Below are 24,400 nucleotides of genomic sequence, written 5' to 3'. Positions count from 1 at the left end.
GGTAGGTAGACAGGCAAGGGTCAGAGCCCCGCCTCTTCCAGCTGCTGAGCCAAGCTGGGAACAGAGGAGGGAAAGAGGCCCCAGGATTGCTGCTTGGTCCTCAGGATCCCCAAAGGCCACAAGGAAGGGAAGAGAAAATGAGAAAGAACTCAGTCTTGGCTTCTCAAATCCTCCCACTCGTCAGAACCACGGGGGCTGGAGGAGGCAGGGCGGGCTCCTAACACAGGACCCAGAGCCCCTCCTGGGGGTGGGGGTTGGAGCACTGGGCACCCTCGTGATGAAGCCGGCTGCAGGGCGATTAATCTTGTGAGGCCTGTGCGTCAGCCCCCTACTCCTCAGCCTCCCATGGTCAACCCCGCCCGCGCTGCCCCGGGAGTTAATCTCCGCTCGGGGGACTTCTCAGCCGCTGTCACGGCTGCATTAATTCTGAGGCAGAGGGAGGCAGGCAGGGGTGGCGGGGGGGAGTAGATAGACTCCTTGGGAAGGTTTCGTGGTCAGCAGCTGGTGAGGAGGGGGTCCCAAATAATGGGGCCTGTGTCCCCTTCAAGGCTCAGCCCTAGATGAGGGGAAGGAGGGGGTGTCTGTATTATCCCCCTCAGACCACCAGAGCTGGTGCACCCCCTAGCCTCTAGCCCTCAGCCGACAGCTGAGCCCCAAATGCAGTTTGCAGTTTTGACGGCAGATGTCTCTCCTATTATGATTTATCAAAATGCTTAAGGTAAATAATGCACACAGATTCATAGGAGAGGAGGGGGCGGTGGAAAGTGGGAGGGACTGAAGGGGTCAGGGGGGTTTGGAGCCAAGGGCTCAGAGCACCCTTGCCCCTGTCCCCAACCCTCCCCACTCAGGCTCAAGGCTTGACCCCAGCCTGGCCCTGGGGAAAGAGGGCTGGGGTGACATCAAGCCTACCCAGCGGCCTGCTAGAAGCCGGCCCCCGGGGTCAGGGAGCCAGTGGACCTGTCTCGCTGGGGCCCCGCCAGGCCTGGGAGGCGGCCACCTGGGGGAAGTGGTTGAGCCAGCCTCAGCCTCACACCTCAGCCTTGTTTCCATGGCTTCACTGCGTCCTGGCTCCCCAGGGCTCCGTCGCCTTATCAACAGCGGCAGCGGGCACTGCCCTTGCCCTCACCCTCGCAGTCACTCCCCCCGGACCCTGGCAGCTGCCTATGGATCCCACTGCAGCCAAGCCAACTCAGCCACAGGCGGTGCCCCTTCCTGGGTAGCCTCAGAGCTGGGTGAGCGGCTGGGAGGGTGATGGGGACAGGTCAGGGAGGGGCGGGGGTGTGTGGAAGGGCAGAGGCTTCTGCAGATTCAGGCTGCAGCCACTTCGGGGCCCCTATACCTGATTCTGTCGTTCCAGGGGAGGGGTCTGTGATCCTGGGCTCCCTTCTCATCCCCCCACTCTCACTCCACACTGTGCTGTTTGTTTCCGAACCTTCCTGGGCCTAAGAAGTTTTGGTTAGAGAACTTTATTGGGCTTTCTGATTTGAAAAGCAATACATATTTACTGGGAAAAAAAAATAAAGTAAAAAAAATAGTCAGTGCAGAAAAGTTTAAGTAAGTAATGTCTGACCCTAATCCCACATCTGGGCAGGATCACAGGCAACATGTGGGGTGGGGGTGGGGGGTTCTTCCAGCCAAAGCCTGAGGCATCACCAGGTATTTATCATCTGAAAGCAGAGGAACTTGGCTTTGTGACACTGTGTATGTCTCTCTACTTCTACCTCTCTGAAACTCAACTTTCTGATCTAGAAAATGGGATAACTGATCATTGCTGTCCTCACAGGGTTGTGAGGACTGAGTGAGCTGGTAAATGCAATGGACTGACCCAATGCCTGGCACACAGGCAACAAGCTCTGCCTCTTGTGAGGCGGCGATGTCATCAGCACCTCTGACCAAGGGCAGAGATGCAGAATCTGCAGTTTCCAGCGGGCTGGGAAAAGAGGGCTCTTTTTGGTACGTTTCCCCTCACCTGTGACTGGTACGTCAACTAGAGCTGGAAACACACAAGAGGGAAAACGTGCCCAGAAAGAGGAGATAATGTGTGTATTCAGTCCATGGAAGGTTTCTGGTGCCAGTGACGCCTCACTGAGCTGCAGAACACAGCCCTGAAGCCAGGCCATGTCACCCAGAGTGGTCAGCAGTGATGGGGGTGGCACTGGGACAATAGACATGGCCTGCAGGGTTAAGAAAGCTCCTGAGGAGGTAGCACCTGAAAGGGGAGGAAGGCATCAGTCAGGGAGTAGAAGGTTGCTGGAAACAGACTACATCTGGAGGCAGACCTGTCGCTGGCCGCCAGAGCCCAGCCCAAGCCCTGCCCCCAGCCCAGGCCGGAGCCCTGGAGGGCCTGGGTCCCCTCCCCTGGGCCCACCCCATCTTCACGCCCTGCTGCCTGGAATCTGAGGCAGCCCTTGTTCTCTGGCAGGAGGGGAATTTAATGCCGCTGAGGGATGGCAGGTCGACAGGCGAAGAGAGATGAAAGTGTCCGCTCTGGCAGCTGGGTCGATGGCCTCGGGGGACCCTCCCATACCCCCTCTATCTTCCCCAGCCGTTCTCCACTCGGTGTGGCAGGAGGAGCCCTCAAGGGGCCCTCGGGGGAGATGTAGACCTCAGGGGACAGGATTCCCTGCAGGGCTGTGTGAGCTTGGGGGGCAGCTGGGCCTCTCTGTGTCGCTTAACTGCCTGCAGGGTGCCTAGGTCAAGGTCTGTATTAATAACATGCTGGTGGCTGCCTGCTCCTCCCTGACCTTGGCTGTCGTCAGTACAAGGTGGCGGGTGGGTGGGTGGTGGGGGCCAGGGCCAAGCAAACAGTGACCTCCATCCATCCATCTCCGGCACCTGGAAGGAGTGGGAGCTGGGGCTGCAATCGGGTCAGGCCGAAGTGGCCTTGAATGCAGCAGAGCCATGGGGCCACCACCACCGCCTCTGTGACAGCAGAGCTGGGCTGGCTCTGAGAGTAGAGACTGGGGCCCCACAGCAGAATCTGCCTCCAGGCCCAGTAGCCCCATGTCCCTGTTGGAGGTGCTATAGGTTTTGGCACCATGAGGTGACCTTGTTGCTCTGCAAAGCAACCCACCAAGTGCCTCCCCCTATGGTCCCTGGTTATGTTGCCCTTTTTTCCTGGGAATAGAGAGGCAAGGGCATTTAGCTGAGGTCATCCACAAGGGCACACACACACACAGAATGTGGCTTTGACACATAGTGACCAAGAAGAGGGGAGAACTTATGTGTCTAGACTCAGACTCCCAGGCCCTGCCTTCTTTCCCATCCATGGCAGCAAGTGATCCTCCCAGAGGCAACAGCCAGGAGTCCAAGTTCTAATCAGGTCCCTTTACCATCTTGCTCTGTGACTTGGGTGTGTCTGCAGCTCTCTCTGGGCTTCAGTTGCTCATCTGTAAAATAGATCATCTCTATCCTGATGATTTTCTGGAGCCAAAGAAGCAAATTTATTGAACAAATTGAAACCATCCCAGATTGAAGACAGCCTCCAACTAGCCTTGCGCCAAGGAGAAGTACCCAGACAGAAAGCCTAGTTCCTGGCCCACAGTCACCCAGTATATTACAGGGACTGTCCTGCTTCCTTCTTCCTGCACAAGGACAGTAGGCTCACAGCAGGGGGTCAGAGGCCCAGTCTGGCATGCTGAGTCAGGTTCAGGGCATGAAACAGGGGCCCCAGTTTGAGTGGGGGATAAGGGCAGCAAGGGACTAGGTCAGGCCAAACCCCACTGCTGTGGGGGGGAGGGGGCGCCTGGCAGGCTCTGGGCAGGCTGGGGTGGGGAGAGGCCTTTGGCGGCCACAGAGAACAAAGAGGCTGGGGTTGCCAGGATATTCTGCAGAGCTGAAGCCGGCGGTAGTGGGGCTGGGAGAGGGGCTGTGGTGGCCGTGGGAACTGTGCCTGCTGCCCCCACGCCAGCTCCCCCGCCCAGACTGGGCCTCAGGGCCAGGCTGGGGTAAGAGGGGCTGCCAGGGCCCTCGCTCTGTCCCCAGAGTGGCCCGGCTGTCAGGGCAGAGACCCAGGAAATGCTGTAGACAAAGACACATGGCGCATAACGTGAGCATCACTGAGGGGAGCCCAGGTGCACACCGACACACAATGTCATGAGCACACACCCAGGCAGCGTCACAAGGTCACAGCACGATCACAGGCTGGCAGCACACACTCACACAGAATCCTGGTACCAGGCCCAGGGCCGCACCCATGATGGCCACACAGACACGGCATCGCAAACCGCAGAGAACCACCCAGAATCTTGTCTCAGGATCATGTGTACCATACAGTATGCGTCGCATATCCAGTACCACACGTTCAGCTGTACAACCTGGTATCACACTGGGTCTGTTACAGGATTGAACAATGTCACAGGATTATACATGCAGTGTCACAGGACATCCCAAAGTGTGGGGCCGCTGACACCCCATTCTAATCCATGGCCACACGAGGCCTCACATCAGTCTACCACACACTGCACAGACCCATTTTCATAATGTCTCAGTCTCACATATAGCCACACTGCTGTTCAAGACCTCACCTGGTTGTCAGGGCCTTGAAGCATCTCTTTCTCTCTCTCTCTCACACACACACATACACACACAGAGCTACATGGAGGCTGGCTTTATCTCCAACCCCAGGTGCGCTCACTTCCAGCCTCTCCAACCACCCCCTGCCATCCAAGCGGGGGTACAGGGTACTTGAGGTAAAGCTCTCAGGTCACCAGGAGGTCAGGCTCCCAACTGTAGCATAAGGGAGCTGAGGGCACCCCCAGGGAGGGGAATTGGACACTCAGCTCCACAGGGGAGCCCGCCTCTAAGAACTTCTCTGTCAGATGGGAGAGCAGCAGGGGTGAGCCCACAACAGAAAGACAGGAGTGAGAGATACAGGGAGAGAGACACAAGAGACACTTGGAGACTGAGGTGCACGGCAAGCTGATGAAACACAGAAAACGGAGTCAGAAGCAAGCAATGACCACCAAGACACAGAGCCAGAGAGAAACAGGCAGACAGGGAATCCCCTGGTGGGCTGGGGGTCCCTCAGTGCTTCCAGCACTGGGGCTGAGGTTCAGTCCCTGGTTGGGGAGCTATGACCTCCACAAGCTGCACAGTGTGACCAAAGATAATATTTAAAAAAGAGAGAGAGAAAAAAAAAAAAAGAGGAAAAAATAAAAAATAAAAAAAAAAGAGAGAGAAAGAGGCGGACATGCGGGAGCAGGGTCCAGGGCTGGGGCAGCAGCTAGGCCACTCTGTGCAGAGATTGGAGTTGGGGTGGTTGGGCTTTAGGGAGGATGCACCCCCTGAGGTGGGGGACATTTGGTTAGATTTAGGTGCATAATAGTTTTAAAATAACAGCACCAGCTACTATTGAGAGAGTGCTTACAAGGAGCCAGGCCCTTCCCTAGAGTGCTATTATTTCATCCTCAGGCAACTTGATGGGGGAGAGACTATGATTGTCCCCATTTCCCAGATGAGGTAACTGAGGTCTCATCATGTGTTCAACCTCACAGTCATCCCCACCCCTGCCTAGGCCTGCCCTCTCCACAAAGCACAGCCCAAGAGGACGAAGTGGGAACAGGTATGGGGCCTCAGACTCCAGGCTTCTCTGTGATGGAGGGTGAGCCCAGGAGCTGGGCTATGGGCTGGCACGCGAAAAGGGGACGGGCTGGCTGAGTCACAGCATACCCCCCTCGGGGCTGGCACCAGAGCCATCCACCCCACACCTGTAGGCATGCCAATGAGGACTGGCCGAGGCCATCTGCGGCCAATGCACTGCCAGCAGCCCGGCGGGGGCAGGCCGGGGCCTCCTGCCCGGGTGCCCCCTGCTGGCCAGGCTTCCCATCCCCACTCCCCCGAGGAGGGCCCTCCCTGTCCCCAGAAGCTTCTGCAGGTGCTGCAGTTTGCCTTGTGCAGGGGGTGAGGGTGCCCTGGGCTGTAACACCTCCCCCTGCTCCCTGCTGGATGCCCCCCTTCGGCAGAGCCGCCTGGAGAGATCACAGGCAGCCACATGAAAGGGAATTTTTCCCAGGCAGAGATGAAGTTGAAAGCTGCCTCCCACTACCCCGCCTGCCCCTGCTGTGCCAGGCCAGGCTGCCGAGCTCCAGGTGCTTGGAGGGAGCTTGTGACACCTGGGGAGGGGTCGGGGGTTCAGAGCCCCCACCCAACTTGGCTGCTTTCTCTCCTCTCAGGAATAATAGCAGAGATGTTCCCCCCACCTGACCGCCCACTTAGCTTCAGAAGTTGCCCCTTCCATCATCTGAAAAGCCCTCACCCACCTGAAGCCAGGCTCCAATGTTGTCAGGAAGTTCTTCCTTGAGTCTAGCTCCATGTCAGCCAGGCTCAAAGCTTCTGCGTGGGAAGAGCCCCTCCTGGTCAAGTGGATGATGGTTGCATCCTGCACACATCCAGCCTCTGTGACGTCCAGGGCTGGGGCGTGCAGCTGCCACCCCTTCCTGTTCAGGCTGCCCTGGCCTAGACCATGTGGTGTGGTGACTTCCCCATACACCTGGCCTCAGAGGCCCCAGACAACCTTGCGCCAACAGTCTTTCTAGGGTGAGGGGGGAGAGGGGAGGGTGGGGTGGAAACAAGACCCCAAGCCTGGGACACCTCCAGGCCCTACTCCCGCAGCTCTGAAGGGGGACATGGAGGGGTAGTGGGGGGGGGGGCGTTGTCTGTGTGTGTGTGCATGCTGGGCACAGCCAGGTCCCCATGAACCTGGGCTGAAACTGCTCCCTGCAGCTTCACTTTTTTAGATCCCTGCAAGGATGAAGAAATGAGAACCTGAACAGGCAGCTCAGGCCCTACCCCCAGCTAGAACTGCTGGCTACTGTACACTGATGGGACCTGGTGACTTGAGGTGAACAGGGAAGGTGGCCCCACGTAAGTGATGGTCCCTGGTGGTCCAGGTTTCAGCAGGGGGCGGGGGGCAAAATCAGGCAGGTGAGGTGCTCCAATACCGGCCACTTTCAGATTTAAGAGCATTTCCATCCTGTCCGCCAGGCTGGCTGCTCTGGCTTGCCCCATTTCTGGATTCAGTGAAGACCTCACTTCCCGAGAAATCCCACTCTCAGTGTCCCCAGGCCGTCCTTCCTCCTTCCCAGGGTTGTCCCAGACAACCCCTGCCCGGTAACAGCCCCCAAGCAAGGCCCCAAACCCGGACAGCAAGAAGCCAGTGGTGTTTCGTGACACAAACATGCATTCGTTTTATTCACAAAACAGCCTGGTTTCCTAAAACAATACAAACAGCATGTTCATCAGCAGGAAGCTGGCCATGAGCAAGGGGGCCCAGGCCATAGGGGGGCCCTGGGCACCCACCACCACCGGCAGGGGGCCACACAGGGAAGTCCTTTCTTCTGTTGCCATCAGTAAGGCCAGAAAAAAGGACTTATTTTCTCTAAGGTAAGTAGCCAGGATCAGAAATAGAGACATGGGCTCCCCAGATCTCAATGGATAAATGAACAGAACTTTCATTTTTGCAAAATCATCACTGTTAGGGTTGGGGGGGCTCCCATTCTGGGGCCCCTGGGTGCCCCGGGGGTAGGTGGGCTGCCCCCTCCCGCGCTGTGAGCACCTAGCGGCAGCTCCACACGCATGAATGGATACAGAGGGGCTTTGACACAGCGCCATCAACATTCTCTTTATAAACATGAGTGGATTCTCCAGGCAAACTATGCACTATTTCATGGTCGGAAAGAATCAAAGGAAGTTTAAATGAGGGTGGAGTTAAACTGTGCTAAATTACAGTAGTGCTTATTAGTAACTAGATTTCAAAAGGTTACAGAAAATTTACATTCTCTACACAAAAACTGCATCTCCTGCACAGACAACATCGACATCGACACAGGAAGGAAACTGATTGTCCATTCTTTGCCCAGGAAGTCTCGGTACTTTATAGATTCGTCTTTACCTCTTGGTTTTTTTTTGTTGTTGTTGTTGTTCTTCTTCTTCCAAAAAAAGCAGTTAAATTTTTTTTCTTTTCTTTTTCTTTTTTATACTAGGGACGTGGAGATGTTAAAACGACAACAAAAAATATATATATAAAAACAGGAATGAAATCTGTGAGAGAATATTTTTGGTTCTAAAGACGGGTGCATCCGTTTGTCTTCGCCCGAATCCCTTGCCGGAGACCACACGAGCAGTGACATTGCACGGAGAGGGCAGCTTTGGGTTCCCGCCGCCGTCACTGAAACCACCGGAAGGCGGCTCCCGTCGGAAGCATCACCTTCTGGCGGGGGCGGGAGACAAAAACAAGGAGAGAGTTCAGTCAGGGTCCGGCTGGGCCTGGCGCAAAGACGTTCCCCCGTGGATGGCCTCCTGGCAGAGGGATGGGCATGGAGTAAAAGCAGCCACCCCGTGGAGTTCCTGCCATCCTGGCTGGGCCAGAGGAGCCTGGCCCGCTGGCCACTGGAGGGCCTGGAGCACCCGGAGCACCCTGAGGCCCGCTGAGCCACTGTGCCCAGGAACCCTCCTTCTGGCCAAGAAGACCCCTTTCCCTGGTCCAGAGGCCACAAGCGCCAGGTGGCCCTGGTGCCTCTAGTTGTGTTCACGTTTCTGTTGAATGAGCGTGTACGCATGTGCACTGGACACACACAAGGATGTGTGCCTTGAGCTATTCTACAGTGTGTAGTGTGTCTGGAGCTGTGGTGAAGTGGAAGGATGCTTGCTGTGTTTATTAAGACACTGCATCTATAGTAAGACTGTGTACAAGGCAGGATGTGTGTGTGTATCTGTCTGACTCTACACAAGAGGAGAGTAGGTGCCTTTTTGTGCATCCAGGTATGTTCTCTGGGCAGGAGAGCAGACATATGAGGTTTAGAGCTGGGTGAGGTGGAAGGGATGGCCACGCTGGGGTGCCATTATCATTTTGCAACCATTTTGGACATTTGTGTCAAGCCCATTTGCAGAGTGGCGAGGCAGGGCAGAGACAGCAGGCTGAAAAGATGCTTTTGTACCCAGGCCTGGCATCACAGTGAAGCTGTCATGGCTGGGGACATGAGGATAGGCCCTGCCACAAGGATGGAGAGAAAGCATCACGGGAATCTTTCTGCCTTCTCAAAACCAATCCACAGTGGGCAAGCTTTGCCCACATCCCAGGCTCAAGCCACCTCCCAGGCCCATAGGAACCCTGGCCATTAACTATGCAGCCAGACTGAACTTGGAGCCTCTAGGCACCCCAAGTCTGTCAGTTAGATGCCCAGAGCTAGGGGCTTCCAGGACTCAGGGCAGAGCAGTTGGCACTGGAGCTGCTCTGTTCTTGGGAAAGGGTCTGAAGGGACAAACGGAGGGCTTATCCCTCAAACCCAGAGGATCTACAGGGGACAGAACCCCTCAAGTGGGGCAGGGCAAAGTCCCAGAATCTTAGGTCACAAACTGGAAACTTTAGGAGATGTCTGAAAGTCAGAGACTTAGGACCTGTGTGGGAATCTCAATATCTGACCCAGAATGCTGGGTGGTGCGGGGTGGGGGCTGGGGGGGGGGTGGCATTCGGAGTCCTGGGGCCTGGTGGGAATGTTAGGCCCCCATGTGGAATTACATGCTTGCCTAGGTTGCAGACTACAACCTAAGGGCATCTTGGGATGTGGCTCTGACTCTCGGGGCAGTGAACTGGTGTCTTGGAGCCTGGCCTAAAACTGCAGAGCCCAGGGACAGCCGGGCATCCCAGACACAGGTCCAAGCAGGAAAGGTGGGGATGGGGATGGGGGTGGGTTTGGACTGCCAGACAGACGCAAGAGCCCACACACCTCCCTCTAAGGCGCCGTTACCTCCAGAGCAGCGGAAGGCTTCTTTTTGAGTTCCTCACATTTTCTGAATTTGCAAATCTGATGGCCAGTCTTTCGGTTCCTACAACTGCTGCACTGCTCGCAGTTGATGCGCCGCCGGCAGGGCGCACACATGCCGCAGCGTTTCCGCTTCTTCTTGCCGGAGCTGATGGCGGAGGCCAGCTCTCCCTGCATGGGGTACTCAGCCAGGCCGGCCATGTGCAGCGCGCTCTCAGCCAGGAACACGCCTGCGGGGGTCATGATGAAGAGGCCCGGGTTGATGGGAAAGGCGCCCAGGTAGGGGAAGTCGGACTGGCCATTGAGGGCTTCGGCACCCGCCACAGCCTCCATGTCGGGCAGGCCGGTGCCCGCTTCGCTCATCAGCGGTAGGTGCTCCTGCACCACGCGCTTCAGCATCTCCGTGGACTGCGCAAACTGCTGCAGTGTCAGCTGTCCCTCGGCCGCCAGCTCCGTGGCACGCTCCGCCTTGCTCAGCAGGCTGGCCACAGCACCGCTTTTGTGCTTTGAGGTAGAGTTGCTTTTGTCCACAGCCATGGCCGCCGCCAGGTCGTGCCCGTTGGCCAACAGGGAGGCGGCGGCTGCAGCCGCCTTTTCGGCTGACTCCCCGCCCATCATGCTGCCACCGCCACTGCCGCCGCTGCCCCCAAATGAAGAGTAGTGGGAGAGGGGGCGGGAGCGGCGCAGGCTCTTGTTGAGGGGTTCACTGATGATGCCGCTCTTGTTCCGCCGCTCGGGGGGTGGGGCATCATCTGCCACCGAGGCTGGCGCAGCAGCGGCCACCGCCGCACTCTTGTCTGCAGCTCCCGCCTTTGGGCCACTGCTGCCATTGGTGCTGCTGCTGCCGCTGCCACCGGTGTCCTGGGGGCTATTGCTGAGGCTCGACATGGTGGGGCCGAGGCTCGGACCCCACTGCCGGGGGAGCCTGCCAACTGCGGGAGGTCCACAGACAAGCACCGGGGTCCTGCCGCCCAGGACAGAGAGACCTGGTGGGAGTTGCCCCTCAGCGCAGGTACATGGTCGGGTGTCCACGTGGAAGTGCTTTCACTCTGTCGGGACAAGAGGATGGATACAGGGTCAGAGTGGCAAACACCTCCCGCTGCTACCAAGTGCATCGCCACGGTAACCACCACAGCCTCACCAGGGCATTCATCAAGTGCCAGCCAAAGTTAGGAATTTCTCATTTGTACTATCTCAGTTAAGACTCATAAAAAACCTACAAATGTTGGCTAGGAATACCCTATCTGATAAGGTGAGGAAGACAAGGTTTGGGAGAAGAACTGACTGTCCCATGGATACATGACCACTCAGCAACGCAGTGGAGGCTCAGCCGGGTCCCCCTGCTAGGGTCTGGGAAGACCTCACGGAGGCAGGCGGTCCTTCCTGTCGGGGGAGTGGAGATGGAGAGAGCGGAAGAGCTCCATTAACCTCAGAGGTTACCCTTTGCTTCCTAATCTTTCACTGACCCAATTATGGAGAAGAGGGGTGGACACAGAGCTTGGCAATACAGACCAAAGTATGGAAGCTGCTTCTGGATGCTTATTAGAGATTCCTAATTGCTGTGTTAAGCCTTCAGTTGCGTTCGACTCTTTGCAACCCTGTGGACTGTAGCCCGCCAGGCTCCCCTGTCCACAGGATTCTTCAGACAAGAATACTAGATTGGGTTGCCATTTCCTTCTCCAAGTGATCTTCCCAACTCAGGTATCGAACCTAGGTCTCCCGCATTGCAGGCAGATACCATCTGAGCCACCAGGGAAGCCGAAGATGCCTAAGACACATTAATTATCTCAAGGCTCTGTCAAGTCCTGCAGGTAAAGGTAAGTGACTTTGTTTCACAGAATTTGCCAAATAGAGCACAGAGCCCTTATTTGAAGGAGCACGTACCCTCCTGCTAGAGGGCAGGCAGCCCTGTGCCAGAGGACAAGCCTCCTCCTGTAAGAGTAGGGGGCCACCCTTGTGCATCCATCAGCACATACTCCCCACTCCCTCTCAAACCTCAAGACCCACGTTTGTCTCTAGACAGGCCTCACTGCTGTGCCCAGCCTGGCTCCCAGATGGGTCTGGAGGGAGCTCCCAGTGGAAGCAGAGAGCACAGAGTGGACTCTGGGCCAAAGGGAACTCTGGCTGTTGCAAGCTGGGACCAAGAGGAGGTGTGACCCTCTCAGGAATGAAGTCTGTTCCTTGGCCATGTCCACGTGTAGGGGTGCCCCTTCCCAAGACAGAGCCTGTTCTGCTCAGGCCCCAAGACTAAGGCATGTGAGCAGCCAGGCTCCTTGGCCAGAGCTCTGGAAGAAACTGTTCCAGATGGAGCTGAGTGGTAGTTTCCTCATCAGCCCTGGCTCCCTAGCATCTGCCTGCTGCGGCCCAGCAACCCCCAAGAGAGGGGTGGGAGGACAGGGCCCCGCCAGGAGCAGCTGGCGACTCACGGGGGAGGCGCACATCTGGCCGGGCCTGTCCCGCCCTGGGCTTGGGGGTGGTGCACATTGCATCTCTGTCCCCAGGCAACCCCACCATCCCCCAGTCACGGAACTCAGCCTGTCCTGGGAGGTCATCCAGCCCAAGCCTGTGAACTGACAGAAGGGGAAATCGAGGCCCTGGGCAGGTAGGGCCCCTGGCCCAGGACTGCTAAGGAGCAGCCATGAGGAGAAGCGAGAGCTGGCAAGGGAGAAGCGAGTGCTGGCAAGGGAAAAGCTCCATTCTCCGGGGTGAGGCAAAGGGCAGGCATCAGCAGCTAGCCAGCCACTCTGCCTCCCCAGCAGGTACTGGCCCATGTAAGCTCCTTCGTAGTGAAGGTGGATGAGTGGTGAGGAAGAGTTGGGCAAGCTGGCAGATTCCACTAGGACAAACCCAGGATGGCCTGGCGAGGTGTCCAGACTGGGCCAGGGAGTGTCAGAGGGGTCAGAGTCACAGTAAGAGGAAAGGAGGGAGAGTGCATATATACATCCCAGGATAGCCATGCATTATTCTACCCACTAAGACTCTAGCCCAGGCTGGCCGTTGGGCCCTTGTCATCAGAGATCAGGGCCCCTCCAGGCATCAGGGACCCCGGCTGGGTGTGGGGGACCATGACCACTGAGACCAGGGCCAGTGACTATCATGCCCAGTCACCCAGTCCCTGGCCCATCTGAGCGCAACTACCCTGCCCTGGACCACAGCCCCAGATGCAGGGTGAGGGAAAAGATAGGAGGAGGCAGGCGCCCGCGGGCTGGAGAGGTGGGGAGGGGAGCAGTCTGTGCCCCAGCCCCTCTGTGCGTCCCCCGCCTCTGAGGCCTGCAGGCTGGTGGCAGAAATCGATAGCTGCATTAACGCTGCTTTTGCTCCACTCCCTCCCTCCTTCCAGCTCCACGATCTGGCTCTGCGTGTGGGGCGGGCAGGTCAATTAGAAGTCAGCTCCCTCCGACACAGACACAGCCACACAGCCGGGCCTGTGTTCAGGCTAAGTCTCTCTCCGCTTTTGTCTCCATACCGAGTCTCTCTTGGTGGGGACCTAATCTCACGTTGTTAGTCTCTGGCCCCCTTTTTGAATCTCTCCAATCTGTCATTTTCTGTCCTTCCTCAGGGACTCCCCTCCCCCAGCCCCCCGCCCCCCCACCACGCCCTCAACCCCCCCACTAGGTCCTGGGACATGCTGAGCTCAGGCCCAGAGGACGTGATATGTCATGGAACAGGTGCTGCAGGCAGTGAACGCTGGTTTGTCAGCCTCAGAAAGTGAAGTTAGGGGTACGCAAGGAGGACTGGCACACAGGGTAACTCTGTCCTGAAACCCCAGGGCGGGCAGATACCAACCTCTAGTCCCCATGGCCTGGTCCCCAACCAAGGCTGTCCCAGATCCCCGCATACCTGGCCCATCTCCTTCAGACCCTGGGAAAAGCTGACGCCCTTGTCCCAGCGGACGACTGACCACAGGGCTCATGGGCTCTACTCATGAAAGCGGAAGACATAAGAGGAGACCTTCTCCCAGGCCCCAGCCTCTACCGCAAGGCACACAGCAACCCTCTCCCAGGCCAGAAAGGGCCTGGCAGTGCCCAGGCGGCAGGGGAGGAGCCGGGGCTGCGTTGAAGCGGAGCGGGAATGAGCGGGAGGGAAAGCTGGCGGGCAGGCGGGCGGCGGCGGGCGCATCCATCATCGGCCCTGCCAGGAACGCATCCAGCCCCCAAAAAGAAATACTGCGCCTGAGGAGGGACAACAAAGGGCTCCGTTTCATCAGCAATGCGGAGCCAGCGCCCCGCCGCCCCGCCAGCCGCGGTCAGCCCACAAAGGACCCCTTTGTCCATGCAGGAGCCAGGCCGGCCGGGAGTGGGGACCAGGGGCTGATGGGCGGGGACAGAGCCCAGGGGGCGGGGGTGGGGGGGAACCAGTCATGGAGCACTAGGGGGCAGAGGGGGAAGAATAGAGACAGGTGGTGGGGACAGAGAATCCGAGACACAGAACTCAAGGGGTGGGTCAGAGAAAGGGGCTGAGGGAGGACAGAGTAAAGGGTCAAGGTTAGAGCATCGTGGGGAGCAGAGACTGGGGCAACTGGGTTCAGAGATGCAGGCTACCTGGCCCAGCCCAGGGATGAGAGGATCTGAGAGACATGGAGCCAGAACCCTGAGGGGAATCCCAGATGTGAGGGCCTGGGGACCAAGAGAAGGCAGTTGGACATGCCTCTGGGAGAGGGAAGTGGAGGCAGAGGTGGGGGAGACCAGATGAGCCCTGGGCCGCTCTGGTCCAAGGCCCGGGAGGAAGAGACAGGAAGGAGGGCTGGGGGTCAGGGCTTCCTGCTCTCAGGGCCGAGCTGTGGGGCCCCACCTCCTGCAGGCTGGAGCTCACTGGCTATCCTGGGACGTGAGAGACAGTCAAAGCTGGGGCCACTCCTCCCTCTACTCCCAGACCCAGGCCAGCCCCAGAAAATACGAGACATGGCCCCTTCCTAACCAGCTCTCGCCAAGTGACATTCAGGCTCCCTTACCTAAGGGACCCTATCTGCTAGCATTTAGTGAGCACCTACTGCGTCCCCGGCCCTGTACTCCCATGTTCTACATGTTCTCTCTCCCTTCTGATTCCTCCCCAGGACTCAAGGAACTGGAACTATGAACCAATTCCAGATAAGAAGAAATTAAGGTTCAGGGAGGTTCAAGCTGTCGGGCCAAAGTCAAAGAGTGGTTCCCTGTAGGGGAAGAACTTGAACCCAGAGCCCAAATGTTAGTCACCTTGCTTTGTGACTGCTTTTGCTTTACTAGGGAAAGGTGACCCAGCCACCCTGAGGCTGCCCTCATCCCCTCCCTGTGGGTTGTTACCATGCTTGTCACCTTTACGTGGTTGGGGGCATGAGCTGTCACAGGCCCCAGGGGAGTGTCCCCACCCGGGAGCTTGGAGATACCCAAGCAGGAACAGGGAATGCTGGACCAGTGATGTCATAATGCCAGCTGGCAATGAGGTCACCAGAGGTGGTGGCAGAGTGCTCACTCCACCCTCTGTGCCAGGGGAGCCCAAACTGTCCTCAGCAGGGCTCTGTCCTGGGTCCTCCAGGCTACACAGCAATGGGCAGGGGGTGGGGCAGGAGGGCATGTGGGGTGGGCTGGAGCTGTCTGCATGGAGACCTGCACACAGGTGGCCACAGTGAGATGTTCTAGACCTTGCACACAGTAGCAGTAGCGCCCCATGCCCTTTGGTCCTAGGAAGATACAGACCAGACTGGCACTGCTCTGGAGGGTTACAAAGGAGCTGGGCCGATGGGCACATGAACCAACGTGAAATAGGAGGGTGGGAAAAGGATCGAGCGGGACACTGGGACCTTTCTGGAGGAAGGGGCTGCTTAGCCTGTGAGTTAAGGATAAGGAGAGGTTACCAACGTGGACACAAGCTTGAAAGGGTTCTCAAGAAAAGGGGAAGTGGGGGCGAGGTGTGGCTATGAGGTTGGCAGGGTTTCAACTGGGAGGGGCCTTGAAGTCAAGAACAGGATTTTTTTTTAACATTTACTGAGGTATAGTTGACATACTACAAAATTCACCCATTTCAAAGTATGTAATTCAATCATTTTTAGTGAATTTATGGAGTTGTGCAACTATCTCCTACTCCTCTGCTGATTAGAACAGCTGTCCCGCCTGCCGAAGGAGGGCTTCCTGGAAGAGGCAGCATTATCAGGGCCTTCAGGATCCCAGGTGTGGCCTGGTAGAGCCCACCAGTGTTGCAGACTTGCAGACCCTGGCTCATTGAACCCTTCTCCACACTTACGTGCTACACCCCCTCACATCCCTCCAATCCATCTTGATGGGCTGGTGTGCTTGGTCTCCAATGGAGAGGGGGCGTTGGACAGACTGACTGATGGTGGGCAGGCCAGACCACAGGCTATGGTGGTTGAACTAAGCTGAGCAACTGGGTGTGTGTGGGGGTTTCCATCTCTGATTTCCATGATTCAGCCTGGGGAGTTTCCAGAGGGGAAAAAAAAAGCCCTACTCAGGCCTAAGGAGATACACACGGGGACACTAGTCTTGGAGGCCAGGAGAAATGCAGGCCTTACTAGAGAAACCAGGGCACACGGCCAGCTATGGATAGACACACACATACAAGGACACATTGACCACTGTTAGCACCCAGCAGATGGTCTGGAACGGGCCACACCCTCAATGCCACTAGGGTCTCCCTAAGACTAACACCCCAAGACCAACTGCCAAGGACAGAATGGGGGTGGAGGCTGCAGTCCTATTTCCTTGACTCCACACTCCTCAGGCAGGCTCAGCCCCCTTCCCTAAGGACTGATACATGCTACTGAGAAAACCCAGGAGTATATGGGGTTCTGCCTGCCCTTACAGAGCTCCCAAAAGGAGCTGAAGGAGGAGATCAACCCATTTCATGGACAAAAACACTGAGGCCCCACGCAGGAGGTATGCCCTGACATGGGGCTTCTAGGGAATGAGGTAAGGATCCTGGGACACCTTTGATAAAGACAAGGCCTTCCTCAACAGGCACCTCCTTTGGGCGAGGTTCCTTCTTTAGAAAGGTCATAGGAGCCGGAGGACTCTCCTTACTGTGTGACTGTGGCATATGGCCTCTGAGCCAGTTTCCCCATCTATAACATGGCACCATGAGGATAACAGCTAACACATATGGGGACCTTTCTATGTGCTAGACAGTGGACATGCCTTGTCTCATAGAATCCTCATATCTACTTTCTGAGGGAAGTACTATGATTGCCCTATTTAGAACAGACAGTTTGATAAGCAATTGTGAGAAAATGATTGCCTCCCTGTTTGGGAGCTCCTGGATCATAGACTAAGGTTTCCCAAAGTGGAGATGTCTGAGCTGACACTAGCCTGGGATCAGAGCCCACACTTTCTTAGGACCTCCCTCCCGGTGGGCTTCACCACAGGACAAGCCAGGGAAAGCCAACTCAGAGATATTCGGTCCCCACGGGAGAGGGCATGTATTCAGAGGACTGGCCAGGGCCTGGAGTCGGCAGGTCCAGGTTTGTGGCTCCATCCTGTCCCTTCTTGCTAACTTTGACACCTTTCCCCGCACTCAGCCTCACCTTCCATCTGTAAAATAGAGATCAATGGTTCTTGCTCCTCACCCCAAGCTACAGAAACCATGAGCCCAGAAGGGTCTGTGGGGAAGGAGGTGGAGAGATACAGAAAAAAGACTGCAGATAGCAACCCAAATCCAGATAGCAACCTCCAAATCCCAGGAGGAAGGGAGATTTTTCAGATGGGAAACTGAAGCTTGGAGAAAAGGGTTCTGAGCAGGCCATAGGGTTGGGACCAAGCTCCAGGGGATGTGAGGCTGATTGGGGTGAGGAGCATCCAGCCCCCTCCCTTTCCTATCTCCCCAGAGGACATGATAATTGCAGACCTCAATATTGAGCACTTGCTCTCTGCTACGTATTGTGCTAAGCATTTCACATACATTTTCTCACTGAAATCTCTAACTCTGTAACTACTATTAACCCCATTTAAAAATGAGAGTCACCTGCCTAAGGTCACTAGGTCAATCAGCACAAGAGTCGGGATTTGAAACCGATCTCTGCGACTCCAGGGCCTGGCTCTCCAGCACTGCCCAAAAGTTCCGAGGCACATTTTGGCTAGAGGGTGAGGTCCAGGGGCACCCTCAGCCTAGCGGAACCCTCTTGGTTTCTCATCGGTCCTGGGGGGGAGGGGGGTAGTTCTCAGGCTCTGAGCAAAACACTTTGGGATGCTGTCACAGAGAAGTCTGCAGCTGTACCCTAAGGCCCAGGAAGACAGGGGAAGGGGCTGCGGGTGGGCCGGACGGGCCAGGCTGGGCCAGAGCTCCGGGCATTCCGGCGGCCTCCGCAGGAAGCAGAATGGGACGGAAACCGGCTCCTGCCTCCTCCCCCAGAATCCTGTGGGCAGCCTAGCCGGCCTGCACAGAGGCCCTCTTTGTGCCTGCCCCAACCCGCCACCAGTGGCTGGCCCAGGGTTTTGAGTTTCCTGGGGGGTGGGGGCCACACCACTGCTAAACCTCCAGCTACCTCCGCCTCTTAGAGGCAGTCACAGCAGTCCGCAGCTGGAGGAGGAAGTGAGTGATGACCAGGGCTACCCCAAAGACCCCGGGGCCTGATATGTGTCCACATCTCATTCCCCCAACACACCCTAATCAGGGGCTGGAGGTGGGCAAAGGGACCCAGAGACAGAGCCTGAGAGGCCACCCCCCTGAGCCTGCCCTCCCCGCCAGCTGTCACCAAGCCCATCCTGACCCATCCAGGACTCTCCCATCCCATTCCATCTCAGTGCACTTGTGCCCAGGCTGGTGGACATCCATGGAGGCTGGCCAGGTGGGTAGGGTGACCCATCTGTCAATCATCATTTCCTATTTTCCAGGAACTCCCTGGACATATAACGTGCATCCAAGGGAAGGCCTCAAGCTCACTTCAGCATTTCAGGGGTCCAAAGCTCCTTGGGTGTTGCAAGTGCTCAAGAACACAGAACCCCAGGGGGCACGCTCGAGTTGGAGTGTATATGGTGAGGAGCAGCACTAGGGCCAAGTATATCTGCGTGTGTCCACCTGGGAGGTGTGTCAGAAACCTGTGCACAATGCATGCATGAGAATGTGTGTCTGGGGCTGTGCCCAGGTGTGTGTGTACAGTCTCAGTTATTACTCTGTGGTTTTAAGTACTGATATACAAATGGGGCTTAGATACCAGTGGAGGTGGAGGTCTCTGTGTGACCTGTGTGTAGGAGTGGAGTGTGGCTATCTGCATCTGTGGATGTATGTGTATGACTGAGTGTGCAGTGGGTTCTCCTGGGCTGTGTGTGTGTGTGTGTGTGTGTGTGTGTGTGTACGCATGCGCGCATGTATGCACACGTGTGCATGCACTCACTGAGTTCTATCAGGACCTCTGAGGGGTTCTGAGATATGGGTCTGGGGCTCAACTGGCATGGGGATGGCGCAGACAGGAACTCATGCCAGGTGCTGGGGCCCCTATGGAAACAGGAAGCTGCCCACAGGAACACCTGGGCTATGGTGGAGATTGGGCTCCACTCAGGTTCAGTCTGTACCCCTAAGAAATCAACCCAAGGCTCCACTAGCCAAAAAACTGTCCCAGCCTCAAGGGAGGCACCTGCCTCATCTGCCATTCAAGACCCAACAACTCTGGCCAGCATCTAAACCTGTGTGCCTGGCCTGAGCGAGGAGAAAACTGGAAAACAAAAGCCCCCAGACCGCAGGCCCTCCCTGCAGAGGCGTGGGGGAGGCAGGCAAGAGGCGGGAGGCTCAGGAGGAGGGAGGGAGGTGTCGCCGCAGCCCCGGAACACAAAAATAATGAGGCGAGAGGGGCCATGGGGCCTAGCCGGCTGGTTCCGGAGTCGCTATCTGACCTTGACAGATGCCACAGCTGGGCGCCTGGAGAGGAGCCGCCGCCACAGTGCTGCAGAACAGCCCCCCCGCAACCCGCCACCTCCCCCAGACCGGGTCGATGGAGGTTCAGACAGGCCCCAGCCGCAGGCAGCCACCCCACCAGGTGGGAGCTGGGGGACCTCAGAGTGTAACCCAGTCAGGCAGCGGGTAGGGGGAGGAGATGGAGGCAAAGAGAGTGAGTGGGGGCAGGACCTGGGCACAGGAGGCAGCAATGGGGTCTCCGGAGGGCACCCTGGCCCTCAGGTGTGGCTGTGTGTGTAGGAGAAAGATGTAGAGCGTACTATTGTGCTTGTGTAGCTATGAGGCTGAGAGTGTGTGGTTAAGAGAAGCAAGTTGTGAGTGTGGGTATAACAAAGATCATATATGTGTGTGTGTGTGTGTCCTTGGTGTCACCGATCTCTCCTCTGCCCTCTTCCAGAGCCACACCTGTCCTGGTAGGAGCAACCCATGCTGGGGTCAGGGGTGGCGGGGTGCAAAGAGAGCCAAAGGCACCCTGATCCTTGGCTACCACCAAGTTCTGTCACTAGAAGACAGAGGAGAGGTGGCCCTGTGGTCTTCCTGGCCTCCCCTTTCTCACCCGAATGGGTGCTCCAGGCACAGAGACGGGCTTGGAGCTAGACACCACCAGTCTGGGGACACCAGTGAGGGGCTGGGGTACAAGCTGCAGGAGGGGATGGTTGGGCTAGAGGCGGATTAGCAATTCCGAGCACTGGCTACATAATTAAAAAATCATTACGGCAGGCGGGCGGGCAGAGCCATGTGAGCTCACGCTCAGAGCGGGTGGGGACACGGCCATGGCACTCCCCCTCCCACTGCTTCCCGGAGGAAAAATCCCACCTGCTAATATAATTATGGAAAAACACAAGCACAGAAATTCGGTTTCAGCAAACAACGTGCCTGAGTGCCCAGGGCCTGCCTAGCCCTCAGCACAGTGGGCAGGCTGGTCACCGGTGGCCAGGCTCCCAGCGGTAAGCTGGGTCCAGACCCCCACCTCCTCCGCCTCAGCAGCCCCCAAGAGTGGGGGTGGAGGTGTGCGGGGGACATGTAAAGCCCAGCTCCTCAAATTCCAAATCCAACAGAAAACTGGCCTGTCATGATAGTTGACAAATGGGGAAACTGAGGCTAAGGAATCCTTGTAAGGTTATAGTGTTTGTGGCAAAGCTACAGCACCAATGGACCACCCCAAAACTCAAAACCCTCCCCTCCCCTGTAGTCCTCCAGCTTCCCTATCTCATCGGTCATCCCCCGGCCCCCTCCGCTCTCGGCTGGGGTGGGGGGTGTGTGTGGGACGCGACACACGAGCAGCTCTCTCCCTGAGTTGGAACTGGACTGTTCAAGTCAGGTACTCCAGCTCCGCCCAGCCCCTAACTACGCCGGGATCCTAGGGTGAGGGGGCGCAGGGAACCCCAGGCTCCCAGTTCAGGGACAGGGCGTCCTGGGCTCGGCTGGGTTAAGCTAGGCCAGCAAGGTTGGCTCCCGCCCCGAGAAGGGCGGCCAGCTCTGGGGCACAGGCCCCAGAACGGCAGAACAGCCGCCATCACCTCGGGCCTGGAGCGGGAGGCGGCGGCGCGGGGAGGGCAGCCGGGCCTAATTAGTCTGCCTGGGACCCGGGCGGGCGCCGGGGCGGCAGACGCGGCCGCCGGAGCCGCGCAGGCACGTCCGCGCCCGGCCGGGAGGCGGCGGGGAGCCGGGAGGCCGCGCGCCCTGGGACGCGGTGGGCCGGCCGGGCGGCCTGGGAAGGCCTGGGCTGAGGAGATGACGGCCCCGAACAGGCCTGCCTTCCCTCATTCCTCTGTGCCACCAGGCGCAGCAATTAGAGGCTTTCAAAGTTTGTTCTTAATTGGTTTCATTTTTGCCTCATAAATGATTCATGGCCCTGGAGGTCTGGGAAGGGGAGGGAGTGGCAGGGGGAATTTGGGAGCCAGGCCCCCTACCTGAGGCTGGAGAGGGGCCTGAAACCTTTGCCCAGTTGAATACAGGGCTTGGGGAAGCCTCGGGCAGGTGGGATCCTCCAGCAAAAATAAAAACCCCCGGCCCTCTCCTCAGGGCACTAACTAATTAGCAACTGTGACTTCTCTGCAGACCAGAGCTCTGCAGCCAGGCCCAGAGCCACTGCAGCTGCTGGGGCCCTGGGAGGGTGAATAATAATATAATGATAACAAAATACAAGTGTTAATAGTAATAATAAAGATGGCGAACACTTACAAAGTTCTCACTTAAGTTTCGGACATGCAGTTAAGAACATCTCTTTTAACCACCTACCCTAAATCCCCAAGCACTGGCAGGAAGAGGTACCAGAATCCCCATTTTGCAGTGAAAGAAACTGAGGCTTGGAGAGCTTAAGGTCTCTCCTTTGCCCCTCCGATGCCCAAACTCCTCACTCCCCAAGGTCTCAGTAGCTTGGGGCTTAGGACTGGACACCTGAATACTGCCAGTGAGTTAGGAGCTGCAGGTCCTAAGGAAGCCTCCAGAAGACCCCAGAAAGGTCGAGTGACGCCATATCCACCTGGGCCAGGTTAGCTCCGCCCCTCACAAGGCTGTGTGACCTTACTGAGCAATGTCTTCACACAGCCTTAACTGGCCCATCTGTCAAATAGGAAACAGTAGCCCTATGACCCCCACCCAGCGCTCACTTGTGCTGGGCATGGGATCAGAGAGATGTCATGGACCCCATGCTCAGGGAGCTCCCAGTCTAGGGGAACATGGATGTACACAGAGAGAAGGGCTTGGTAGAGTCTGTGCAGAGAACTCCGAGAGCTCAGCCAGTCACCTGCTGAGGGCTTCTTGGGGGTGAGGTGGGCAGAGGAAGCGTCTCCCTTTTTAAGCACGTTCCCCAGTGGCTCAGATGGTAAAGAATCCACCAGCACTGTAGGAGACCAGGGTTTTTGATCCCTGGGTCAGGAAGATCCTCTGGAGAAGAAAATGGCAATCCACCCCAATATTCTTGCCAGGAGAATTCCATGGACAGAGAAGCCCTGGTGGGCTATAGTCCATGGCGTTGCTAAGAGTCGGCCACAACTGAGCTACTAACACAACCCACACAGAATGCTCAGGGAATGGATGTGACCCACTTAAACCCTCGGCTAGAGGTCAGACCTTGAGGAAACCCAGAACTACAGACTACATCAGAGGGATATTCGATGCAAAATGCCCAGCTTAGTCTGTCCAGGACAGTCACTTTTATCCTGAACAACTATGAGAGATGAGGTCTACACAATTATCTGCAAGGCCCACTTGGTCCCTGGGGACATCCCGGAGGTAAATGCACTCAACAAATTCAGGAGCAGATGCTTTATGGGGCTTTCTGGTGGCTCAGTGGGTCAAGAATCCACCTTTGATGCATTAGACGCAGGAGACATGGGTCCAATCCATGGGTCAGTAAGATCCTTTGCAGGAGGGCCTGGCAACCCACCACTCCAGGAGAATCTCAGGGACAGAGGAGCCTGGGAGGCTACAGTCCATAGAGTTGCAAAGAGTCGGACACAACTGAAGTGACAGAGTAAATGCTGTATGGACTGACTCCCCCTAGAGGCCCCAGAGCTCTGGGCCGCTAGCTGGCGGCTCTTGGGTACCTCATAGATACTGCCTCCTCATGTGTCCTCCAGCTCCTGTCCCAACTACTTGCACCAGATTTCCCTCCACAAACTCTGCCTTCTTGGGCCCTGGCACCTGCTCAGTTCCCTTGGCTCCCTGCTCTCCCACCCAGCAGGCCTCCACCAGGCAGTGAAACAGAGGCTTCAAGTGGTTATACCTCCCACTGTCTCCTTCTTCCCTGTGCCTCCTCACAGCCCTGAGTGGCATACGTGATCTTCCCTGTGTCCCAGTGAGGAAAATGAGGCTCTGAGCAGAAGCTAAGGGACTTACCCAAGGCCACACAGCTTAAGGAAACCCAGGCCCAAATCTCTTGAAAGCCCACGTTGCTCACCTTGCTGGCCACCTACAGGTCACATCCCTGACCTGAACCAGGACTGGCTACTTCTTGCCGAAGCCCCGACCCATCTTCTGTCTAGACAAAAACTATACTGAATCTGCACTCCTCCAGACACAAGATCTCGGTCAGACCATTGTGGTTAGGGCCCTGGAGGGGGCCTAGGAGGTAGCAGGGGTCCTTACATACTCCGAGAGCCCTAGGGTATGGGGCCTCCTGCCTCAGCCCAGCTGGGTCATACCAAAGATTGGGTGGGAAAAGTCCCAAGATACAAACACAGAGTACCACAAATGTCTGGGGAGGGGTGTGGAGGAGGCACAATGTCAGGGTGGAGGGGGTTGGCCATGTTCTTTGGCCCTCTCTTGGGTACAGTCAACTTTAAGGTTCCTATCACACACTAGGGAGGGGGCTGCCTGTGGAAGAAGGGAAGAACCCTAACCGTTATACATCCGCTACTCCATTCTGCTGGAGAATATAGCTGAATGGCTTGGGCAAGTCATACCCTCTGAGTCTTCAGTTGTTTCATCGGTACAGTGGATCCAAACTCTATGGAAAAGCTTTGGGAACAGGTTTAGAGGTTTTCCTTGAGAAAAGGGATTCAGAAGAACTGGATGAAACACTCAGTGGTCTATGTTGGCTGGGGGCACTTGTATAGTAGAAGCTTGACAACTGCTTGGTGAACATACAAACAAGTGGCTGAGTTCTCATATTTCAGAGTGCCTCTTAGCAAGTCCAGGTGACACCCACTTCCCAGGTGTCCCCCCTGAGCCAGGACACTGGTCTGCCCAGCCAGGTCACCGGGGTCCCTCTCCCCGGCCTGCCCATCTCAGGCGGGTCAGCACTGACGTCAGCAGGACCA

The 24,400-nt window shown here is 56.9% G+C and overlaps 1 protein-coding gene across 2 annotated transcripts in view; it reads right to left on the bottom strand.

Annotated features, from left to right (window-relative positions):
• Positions 1-7,217: 7,217 nt before the first annotated feature.
• Positions 7,218-24,400, bottom strand: part of CXXC5 (CXXC finger protein 5) — a 33,843-nt gene continuing 16,660 nt past the window's right edge. For both annotated transcript variants that reach the window (XM_068980284.1, XM_068980286.1), the window contains exons 2-3: positions 9,747-10,810; positions 7,218-8,209 (exon numbers count right to left, since the gene is read on the bottom strand). In XM_068980284.1, the coding sequence (XP_068836385.1) occupies positions 8,165-8,209; positions 9,747-10,649 (948 nt within the window). In that variant the 5' untranslated portion in view covers positions 10,650-10,810 and the 3' untranslated portion in view covers positions 7,218-8,164. The remainder of the gene's footprint in view (positions 8,210-9,746; positions 10,811-24,400) is intronic.

Source organism: Capricornis sumatraensis, chromosome 9, assembly GCF_032405125.1.
Source record: "Capricornis sumatraensis isolate serow.1 chromosome 9, serow.2, whole genome shotgun sequence".
Classification (NCBI taxonomy): domain Eukaryota; kingdom Metazoa; phylum Chordata; class Mammalia; order Artiodactyla; family Bovidae; genus Capricornis; species Capricornis sumatraensis.
This window is presented reverse-complemented; position numbering and strand designations above follow the sequence as displayed.